This window comes from Leucoraja erinacea, chromosome 2, assembly GCF_028641065.1.
Source record: "Leucoraja erinacea ecotype New England chromosome 2, Leri_hhj_1, whole genome shotgun sequence".
In the NCBI taxonomy this organism is placed as follows: Eukaryota; Metazoa; Chordata; class Chondrichthyes; order Rajiformes; family Rajidae; genus Leucoraja; species Leucoraja erinaceus.
In genome coordinates, this window is record NC_073378.1 from 53,535,317 (window position 1) to 53,546,254 (window position 10,938).

A 10,938-nucleotide genomic window follows, 5' to 3' on the forward strand; every position below is an offset into this window, starting at 1 on the left:
CGCGGGGCGGTGCTGTAAGGCCCCGCTCCAGGAGCTCTTCGACCCCGCAACTCGGGCGGGAGAAGTCGCCGTTGCGGGAGCCCTGAAAAGCGGTCTCCCTCCAGGGACCCGCGTGCTCCCGGTGCCGCCGTCCGCCAGAAAGGGGCAGAGGGGTATAGCAACTTTGCAAGAGGTTGATGAAGTGTAGTCCAGATAACTATGGGATGTCAGTCGATCATGTCTGCCCCTGTGTTAGAGGCAGAGAAATCAAGAAAGGAGAGAGGGGTTTCAGAGATAGTCCAAGTGAATTTGAGGCCAAGGTGAAAGTCAGTGGTAAAGTTAATTAAATCAATGAGTTCATTCATTAGTTGAAGTCAAGGTATTGTATTTCAGCAAAGCTCAGCCTGGTATTTCAGCAAAGCTCTTCCTAATATCACGTTTAAGAAAGAACTGCAGATGCTGCAAAAATAGAAGGTAAGACAAAAATGCTGGAGAAACTCAGCGGGTGAGGCAGTATCTATCTTTGCTCCATAGATGCTGCCTCACCCGCTGAGTTTCTTCAGCATTTTTGTCTACCGTCCTAATATCACTTATTCTTCAATACATTTTTTTAACCATACTGGTTATGATTACAGCAAGTCAAAGTTATCCAACTGACATTTCTTCACATATTGGGTCATAAAGATGGGATATCAACAAAAGGACACTAAATAAAAAGAGATTCCTTCCTTTATTTGGTTGGTTTCTATATCTTGATAATGAAAAACAAGAGTAACTACAAGTAGCAGGATGTTTCTAGATATTTAAAGACAAAAACAAGTGCACAAAAATATATGAGTGATTGCCAGTCACAACCCCCCCCCCCCCCCCCCCCCCCCCCCCCCCCCCCCCCTTCTGGGTGAGATGCTAACTGCATTTCATTGTCACTGTACTGTACACTGCACAATGCCAATAAAGATTGAATCTGAATCTGAATCTGAACAAGTCTATATCCGGTTTAAACCAGCATCTGCAGTTCCTTCCTACACAATAATTTGACGTTGTACTGAACTTTTGCAAGGTTATGTTCTATAGGCGAAGTTAAGATATTCTATTTCAGCAAAGCTTTCCTGGCATCACTCATTTATTTTTTGTTTCATTGCATTACATGATCCATACCAACTTTGAACTTGGTCAAACTCATGTAATGAGTCATCGAATTGTACTCTGGTTTTTATCCAATACATTTCACCTCAAAAGTAACCTTAGCCCAGGGGAAAATGATTTTGTGCAAATGATTTACCAAATGAGATTAACTTTATGCCATAAATAATCTACAAATAGCAAGCAGTTTATTAAATATTAGGAGGCATTACTAATAAAGATATTTTGACAGATATGCGGTTAAAACATAGAACAGTACGAGAATAGGCCCTTCGGCCAACCAAATACGATGCCAAGGCCGACTCTTATCTGTCTGCACTTAATGCATATCCTTCCATTCCCTACAAATACATGTGCCTATCTGTGTCCCCCACCACCCTCAGCAGTGTGTTTCAGTCACGCATCATCCTATGTATAAATGATCTTTCCCGCACATCTCCTTTAAACTTTGCCCCTCTCACCCTAAAGTTAGCCCTCTAGTATTGTTTTTTTTCTATCCCGGGGAAAAGATATCCTATCTATGTCTCTCTTGATTTTATTTACTTCTATTAGGTCTCCCAGCAACCTCTGGCATTTCAGAGAAAACTATCCAAGCCTGTCCAACCTCCCTCTGGAGCCAATACCCCCTAATCTAGGCTACATTCTCGTAAACCTCCTCTGCACCCTTTCCAAACTCTCTACGTCCTTCCTGTAATGGGGTGGCCGGAACTGCACGCAATACTTTATATCGATCCTAGCAAAAGCCCAATAAAGTTGCACCATGATTTCCTGACTCCTACACTCAATGCCCCGACCTACGAAAGCAATCATATTTTATATCTTCTTTACCACTCGGCTTGTACTCGCTAGAATTTAGAAGATTGAGGGGGGATCTTATAGAAACTTACAAAATTCTTAAGGGGTTGGACAGGCTAGATGCAGGAAGATTGTTCCCGATGTTGGGGAAGTCCAGAACAAGGGGTCACAGTTTAAGGATAACGGGGAAATCGTTTAGAAAAACATTTTTCATTTTGGTGAATCTCTGGAATTCTCTGCCACAGAAGGTAGTTGGGGCCAGTTCATTGGCTATATTTAAGAGGGAGTTAGATGTGGCCCTTATGGCTAAAGGGATCAGGGGGTATGGAGAGAAGGCAGGTACAGGATACTGTTGGATGATCAGCCATGATCATATTGAATGGCGGTGCAGGCTCGAAGGGCCGAATGGCCTACTCCTGCACCTATTTTTCTACGTTTCACTCTATCTGCTTATGTTGACATTTTCAAGGAGTTATGGACTAGGACCCTAAGGTTCCTCTGTACATCAATACCGTTAAGGATCATGCCACTAATCGTATGTTTTCCGCTTACAATCAACCTCCCAAAGTGCAACACCTCACTATTGCTCAGGTTAAACTCCATCTGCTATTTCTCCACCTATTTGTGCAGCTGATATATATCCCATGGGCTAGTCTCAGTATCAGTAAGCCAGTTCTGAATGCAAACAACCAAGTCACTGTTCATGCACTTAAATTGTTTGGTCACTATCACTATCTCTACGCCCCCCCTCCATCTCCCCCTCATTTAATTGCCAATTAACCCCAACACTTACTTAGTTCTTAGCGAGTTCTTACCCCCCCACGCCTTTTATACCAGCCACTTCCCCCTCCTCTTTCATTCTAGATAAAGGGTTCCAACCCAAACATTGACTGTCCATTTCCCTCCAGATGCCTCCTGACCCTTAGAGAGTGACCCCTTTATTGCTAGATTCCGACATCAAAAGTCTTTGGAGATTTTTTTTTTAATATATCAGGTTTTGGTTTATCTACCCTCTCCAATTGGAATCTCAGTTCCAATCATTTCTTCTCCAAGGTCCTTTAATGGCAATGCTTCCCAGATCCATTCCCATCTCCAAGTACATTTCCTCAATGGACATCCTCTTTACCTGCTCATAGCATGTTTGCCGAGTCAGTTCTAAGAACACCCAAGAAATAAAAGTAGATATAACCCATGCAGCCCAAGTCAATTATCGGAATCATGACGGATCTTTTATTTCAGCGCTACTCCCGTTCTCCTCAATTCTCTTAATATCCATCAATATGTCAATTATGGATATTCTCTATAATTATGCAGTAAACAGTGAGGGGGAAAGGAAGCACCAGACAGGGAGGGGTGGCAAGAGAGAAAGGGAAATGTTGAGGAGATGAAGATGACAACAGTATGGAACTAAACAAAGTGAGAAGGACACTGATTATTCTGTTCAGTGTATTTGACTGGGTAACCTTTTCGGGGCTACTGGTGGTAAGCCATGGAAGGCACCATTTCATAGTTGAGGAAATAGTTCATAAAAATGGGCCTGGGGACATTGAATTATAAAACAGGCAGTTCAATGAAGGAGACTTGTGTGCAATTTCATCAGAAATTTTTCATTCCATTTTAAAATCTGTAGATGTCGGACCAAAGTGATGACTGAATACATCATTGTCAAATAAACAAGTACTCAAATTGATCGCAATTGTCCACAAATTTCTGATGATTAAAATAAAATGCTTCGTTCGCCTGTGCAGGTATTGCCCCAGCAACAAGTCACCGCTTCTGTCTCACTATCATCTCTTCTGATTTGCTGGAGTCTGCCTCTTCCAATTGTCTCCTGTGGCCAAGGAGGGAACTATATGTCCTCTGCAAAAAGAACCACAGTAGTTTCAATGCCTTCAAAACCCTGTCAGCTAAAGCACCAAAACTATTTGAAAGCATGCTCCAAATGTTAGTAAAAAGTAAATTATGTTTAAAAGTTCTCAAACTCTTAATGACAATCACCCATGATTATTCAAAATGCACAAGACACCGGTGGATTCCCTTTCAGTCTCGAGTTTGCTAACTGGCTATTGACCGTTGAAAAAATAGGTACATATTGCCCATTTCATACAGTGTTCAGTTGCAAATTGGCATCAATTTGAAACATAGCAGTTTCTTAAAGACAACCAATCAATTAAGTAGCAACACAGCATTATCAAAAGCTATATCAAATCTAATGTACCTTTCTGCTCCCAAGCCCACATTTCCCAGATTAATGGTACAGTGAAAGGCTTAAAATCTGATTCTAAGTATGTGGTTACCATGTAACAGAGTGCTAAAATAACAAGATTCAAAATCTATCTTGCTTAACACAAATTATAATCATGTGGTTATCAGATCTAATAGTGTACTAAAGCATTCTGAGATTCAAAATCACTCTCTTGTAATCTTGGTAACAAGGTAACATTTAAGTGAAATGGTTCATTTTACTTGTAAAAGAAAAATCACATGTTGGATCTGTCAGAAGCTTGGTGAAATGTGATTTACAGCTACTACAGGGTTAGATTGAACGGCTCAATGGGTACTTATTAGAAATCAAACATCATGTTAAAATTCTGAACAGAATCAGCATACTTACAGTCAGAGGACATCAGCAACACAAAAACCATCTCATAAAATCATAGTCATAGACCACAGAAATGGGCCCTTCGGCCTAACTCATGCATGCCGACCAAGATGCCCTATCTAAGCTAGACCCAGTTTGGTTTGGCCCATATCCCTCTAAATAGTTCCTATCCATGTACCAGTCTAACATCCTCGCAGATGTACTCTGCAATTTTTTTCCAGCTTAATAGCATTTTTCATATAGTAGGGTTACAAAAACTCAACACAATACTGTAAGGGCCACCTCACCGACACCTCGACTGTGACATAACATCCCCACTTCTACACTCAATTCCCCGAATGAAGGCCAGTGCGCCAAAAGCCTTCTTCACCCATCCATCAGCAACTCCATGATCAAGGACCTGTGTACCGGCACTCCTAGATCCCTCTGCTCTACAAAACTCCCCAGAGCTCTACGTTCACTATTAAGGTCCTACCCTTGCTAGACATCTCAAAATGCAACACCTCACATTTATGTGAATTGAACTCCATTAGCCATTCCTTGGCCTACTTGCCCAGCTGATCAAAATCCCTCTGCAATCTTCACTGTCTATGATACCACCTATTTTAGTGTCATCTGCAAACTTACTAATCATGCCTTGTACATTCTCATCCAAATCATTGATAATAATGACAATTAGCAAAGGGCCCCACACCAATCCGAGGCCTTCACTAGTCACAGTCCTCCAGTTCTAGAAACAACCTTCTACCACCACCCTGTGCTTCCTACCACAAAGCCTAATCTGTATCTAATTAAAGACACAAAAAGCTGGACTAACTCAGTGGGTCAGACGGCATCTCTGGAGAAAAAGAATAAGTGATGTTTCGGGTCTGAAGAAGGGTTTTGACCCGAAATGTCACCTATTCCTTTTTTGGAGAGATGTTGTCTTACCCGCTGAGTTACTCCAGCCTTTTGTGTCTATCTTCGGTTTAAATCAGCATCTGCAGTTCTACAGACTCTGCATCTAGTTAGCTAGCTCTCCCTAGATTCCATGCCTTCCAGGGCAGCCTACCTTGCCATACCTTAGCAAGGGCCCTGCTAAAGCCCACATAGACTATGTCTACAGTCCTGCTTTCGTCAACTTTCTTGATTACTTCTTCAAAAAAACTCAGTCATCACCCGTGTGTAAAGCCATGCTGACTTTCCCAATCAACTTTTCTCTATAAAAAGGCATGTATATTTTATACCTCAGATTTCTCTCCAGTAACTTTCCGACCAAAGATATTCAGCTTACTGGTCTGCAGCTACCATTTTTGTTACCATGCTGCTCTTTTTAAATAGAGGCACAACATTAGCAACCCTCCAGTCTGCCAGCACCTTACTCTATAGCAGGGGTTCCCAAACTTTTTCACCCTGTTTACCTCTGGCAACTTTAATAGCACATAACAATGTTATTTCACTTATTTATGAACAACTAATGATGAACAGATACCGGTATACCAGAACCAAACATAGTCAGTCAATGAGAAAAAATATGTACAAATCCAGAATCAACAAATTTACCCCCTGGGTAGGCTAAATTTTCCCCAGGTTGGGAATCCTTGCTCCATACCCACACTTTCACATCAAGCCAAAACTGTGAGCAAGCGTTGAAACACTCTGTGTTTCCAAATGCTTACATCTTTAAAGGAAATAAAATCTGATTAATTAATATTCAAAATCACTGCATGTTTCATCCAAGTGCTCATTCCTTAAGTAGCACTTAAGATTTTTAGCAGCACCTTATGCTTCTACTCAATTTCTAAATGTTGCAAAAAAGCTTTAAAACAAATTACTTTCTTTTATTTTTTTTGGTATGTTAATTTAAATCCAACTACTTCCTCCTGCAGGGATGAGTCTTTCAAAGCGGCAAATATCCAGTATGTAGTCATATGTATACACTTCAATCTACATAACTAGAGCAAGAATATAAGGCCTACGTAATAAAAAGAGGCAGAGATTCCTTCTGTCAACAAATCACAAAACAACATCTAAATATTCAAAACTTTACCGTAAACTATTTCTCCCCCTAATTAAACCAATAAATTATCAAAGTTTACAGACCTGAACCAAGAGGTAGATCTGGTCTGGTGTGTTCCTGAGTTGAGAGGCCCGTCGGGGTTTGAGTATCAAGCTGTACCCTTCTGGAAGTGTGGTAGAGCTAAGTGAAGAGAAAATAATTACTGTTTTAAGCAAAGTTCAGTGGTCTTTTAAGAATGTGAAGTCTCACTGATTCATATTCAACATTGTAGGTGCTTACTACAAACACACCAACTGTTTGTCTCCAAATAAAACACATTATCTTGGATAATGCCTTACATATGTAAACACATTGATCTGGCACATAAGTGATGACTGCTCAGGAAATACTTTACATAAATTTGTGACAAGCCCTCAAGCACCAGCAGAATAACACCAAGTGCTGGAGGAAAATGGGTCAGGTTATATCTGTGAGGGGTGTAGGAAAGAACTGCAGATGCTGGTTTAAACCGAAGATAGACTGAAGAAGGTCTCGATCCGAAATGTCATCTATTTCTTTTCTCCAGAGATGTCCGAGTTACTCCAGCTCTTTGTGTCTACATTTATGAGGGGAATGGACAGACATTTCTGGTCGGGACCCTTCTTTAGTCGGGCGATGTTTCAGTCTGAAGACGGATCCTGAGCCGAAACATCACCTGTCCACTCCCTCCACAGGTGTTGCCTGACCTATTAAAATCCTCCAGCACTTTTTATTTTGCTTGAGATTCCAGCATGTTCAGTTCTTCGTGTCTCCAAGCATCAAATGCAACTAGATTTTTTAATCAACTTTATAGAAGCAGAAATATAATGCCCTTAAGGGATCTGAGGTTTCCACATTGTCTTCATCAGTCTCACAGAACTGGAGTGAAAGCAAATCATCCACAATCCTGAATGCCCAATAAATAAATGTTTGTATACATTTGTAACAAGACATCAGTTGCAACTACATTTTGTTTTTGTCTGTGCCAATTTTGATGCAGACATATAATGCATTTATGAATTAATGCAGGTTATGAAAGGCAATGTCTAGAAACGGTACCAAAATAAATGGTGAAAGTTTCCTATTGGAGGTATAAATCTGACGAGCAGTGCAGTGGCCGGCACAGTGCAGGGAATAGGAGAGCAGTTCAAAGGTGCACGATTCAAATGACTCGCTTGTACTTTGACGACGGACGGGGAGGTTTTATTACAGGAAACCGGCGACCAAAGCTCTGCTATAGGATCTTTGCCGGCGACTGATCATCAACTACTCAGGAAACGGGTTGTTGGGGGTCACGGAAAACATCAGTGCACATCTGCAGGGCAGCCGACCTGGTTTGACACTGCAACCAACACTCAAAGGGAATATAATACCCTCGCTGTTGGCTGTTGGCTGCCGCTGCACCGAGAGGGAGAGAGAGGAGAGAGGGAGGGAGAGAGGGAGGGAGAGGGGGAGAGGGGGAGAGAGAGAGGGAGGGAGGGGGAGAGAGGGGGAGGGAGGGAGAGGAGAGAGGGAGAGAGAGAGAGGGAGAGAGGGAGGGAGAGAGGAGGGAGAGGAGAGGGAGAGAGGGAGGGAGAGGGGGGGAGAGGGGGAGGGAGAGAGGGGGAGAGAGGGGGAGAGAGAGGGGAGAGAGAGGGGGGAGAGAGGGGGGAGAGAGGGGGAGAGAGGGGGAGGAGGGGGGGAGAGAGAGGGAGAGAGGGAGGGGGAGAGAGGGAGAGGGGGAGAGAGAGGGAGAGAGGGGGAGGGAGGAGGGGAGAGAGAGGGAGGAGAGGGAGAGGGGGAGGGAGAGAGAGAGAGGAGAGAGAGGGAGGGAGGGGGAGAGAGAGAGAGAGAGGGAGAGAGAGGGAGAGGGGGAGAGAGAGGGAGGGAGAGAGAGAGAGGGAGAGGGGAGGGAGAGAGAGAGGGAGAGAGAGAGGGAGAGGGAGAGGGGAGAGAGGGAGAGGGAGAGAGGGGGAGAGAGGCTGGCTGCTAACTGATCTCCCAACTGCCGCTTACTGAAGCCGGAGCGTGAACTCGACTCCACTTACGCCGTTGCTGCTCCACTCTCCACTCCCCCCGCTCCGTTGACCAAAGATGTTTTAGCTCTGCTATAGGATCTTTGCCGTTGACGTCGATGCTCTGGGCCCGCTGACGCACTGACGCCGCTCCGTCCGTGCAAACCAAACATCCTATAGCAAGGCTCTGCTATAAGATCTTTGGTGCAAACGGCCTTCGCTCCTCACCCGCCTCCACAGCGCCCTCACAGGTCACTTCCACACGCAACAACCCTGACCCTAAACTGTGACCCCAACTTGCACTGGCTTCAGATCAAAGATCTTATAGCTATAAGATCTTTGCTTCAGATTGGAGAGTTAATCGTGCTGAAAACTACCCACTTTCCAAAGATCAAATGTTTATACAAGAGATTGGAGTCCCCCTGATGCAAGGTCGCAACCCAAAATAAAGACTGTTTCTTCCCCTCTCTGATGTAGGTATGTTACAAAACCTACCTGAATCGTGGTTGAGAATCTGTCCCAGCCCGTGTGTGTGATTTTGGCGCTGTTTAGAGGGGGCGGGTTTAAAACGCGATTTTTACTAGGCTGCTGCAATCGAAAATGTTCAGCCTAGTAAATCATTAACGGAAAATCGCTGAAAGACCCCGTCGCAAAAGGTATTATTAGTTTTTATGGCCTTGTGTAATAGTTATAGTAGTATAAAAATCACTCTCTAAACCCGCAACCTCTCGCAGCCCCAGGGTTTTATAAAGCAAACAATTAAAGGTATGTACCTTATTTTTACATTAAAAGGGGGTTCTTAAGAACCCTGTATATAAAGTTTTCTATAGTGAATAGCTCATTTTGGGCTCTTTATATCCCGCAGTATTTTTCTGGGCATTTGGGGGCACAAATCCAGTGCAATGTGAACGTTCTAAACCAGCGCGTTCCACAGGAACCCACTAGAAAGCCGATTTAAATGGACTTTAATTTACAGCAATTGAACACTAAATTCCTTCCATTTGGCCTATAAATTGATGTAAATGAGATTTAAAAATCATGTTTTATTGTGAATTATTTGTGAATATTATTTGGACACTTAGGCTATTTAAAAATGTTATTCATTTATTAAGAAATGGATAGATGTTTAGATCTAGTAATTGAAGTTTGAAATTAGCTACAATTGGGTAACTAACTAATTATATGCTTTAATTTCAGGTCATCCAAGTAAGATTATTTTATATTTGTTTCAGAATGCTTCAATCTATGATAACTGAAAATTTCATTCAGTTCTCTTAATTTTTAAGAAGGTTATGGGCTTTTGCCTGTCCATGATCACAGCTTTTTTGTCTTGCCCATAGAAATCAATAGGGAACAAGATGCTAATTTCCGAGTATGAAAATGGCCATAACTTTTTTATTACTTGAGATATGAAAGTGAAGTAGGTGTCAAATTAAACTTATTGTTATGCTTTATCTGATGGGATAAATTGCAGACTTGATTTTTTAAATCTCAAAATTTTGTAACATTGCTATCTGATACTGCTCGACTCGTTGAGATCCTACAGCAGTTTTACATCAAATGTTTATCTTGTATGAGATTTATTTTGCGCCACTCTACCGGTACCTGAAAATATGTTCAGAATAACCCACACCTATACTGCGATAAAATTCCCAGTACATTATTTGGTTTCTGTACTGCAACTACTGGCACAAGATATCATGGCTCCAGCAGTCTGGGTTCAATCCTGACCTCTGGCACTGTGTGGAGTTTGCACTTCTGTGGGGGGGCGGGGGGGGGGGGGGGGGGAAATGATGGGAATGTTGTAGTTATTTAGAGCCTACCTCTATGTGTGAGTGAGAGAGGGCAAGTGCATACATAAATGAACACTTGTGCACTAAATGCCATCTACACGTGCCCACCAATATCAATGTCCTGGTAAGAACAGATACTACACATGATCTCAACTAAAAGGCCAAGACGCAGCACAGGGTGGCACAGCAGCAGAGTTGCTGCATTACAGAGTTCTGTGTTCAGGTGCTCTCTGTATGGAGTTTGGACGTTCTCCCTGTGAAGATGGGCTTTCTCCGGGTGCTCCGGTTTTCTCCCACACTCCAAAGACGTGCAGGTTTCTAAGTTAATTAGGCTTCTGTAAATTGTCCCTAGTGTGTAGGATAGAACTAGTGTACAGGTGATCATTGATTGGCATGAACTTGGTGGGCAGAAGGTCCTGTTTCCATGTTGTATCTCTAAACTATAAAAAAAAAGCTCTAATGTTTGTGATGTAGAGTGTGGTCTCTGGCTGTTTTTGTTCCTCTTGTCAATATTTCTATCAACTTTGTTTAGTAGCTGGTTAAAAGAAACCAAGAACAGGCAATTTCCCCGCTTCAATATGTAGTTCAGCATCTGGAACATCGGGATCTTCATGA

General features: G+C 42.6%; 1 protein-coding gene across 4 annotated transcripts in view; it reads right to left on the reverse strand.

Annotated features, from left to right (window-relative positions):
• Window positions 1-8,679, reverse strand: part of tpk1 (thiamin pyrophosphokinase 1) — a 349,575-nt gene extending 340,896 nt beyond the window's left edge. For 2 of the 4 annotated variants that reach the window (XM_055656935.1, XM_055656952.1), the window contains exons 1-2: window positions 8,564-8,679; window positions 6,602-6,698 (exon numbers count right to left, since the gene is read on the reverse strand). Coding sequence is in view for 1 of the 4 variants with exons in the window: in XM_055656926.1 (XP_055512901.1) it covers window positions 6,602-6,698; window positions 6,857-6,883 (124 nt within the window). In the remaining 3 variants the exon portion in view is untranslated. The other 2 variants (XM_055656943.1, XM_055656926.1) reach the window with 2 other exon arrangements.
• Window positions 8,680-10,938: the final 2,259 nt, after the last annotated feature.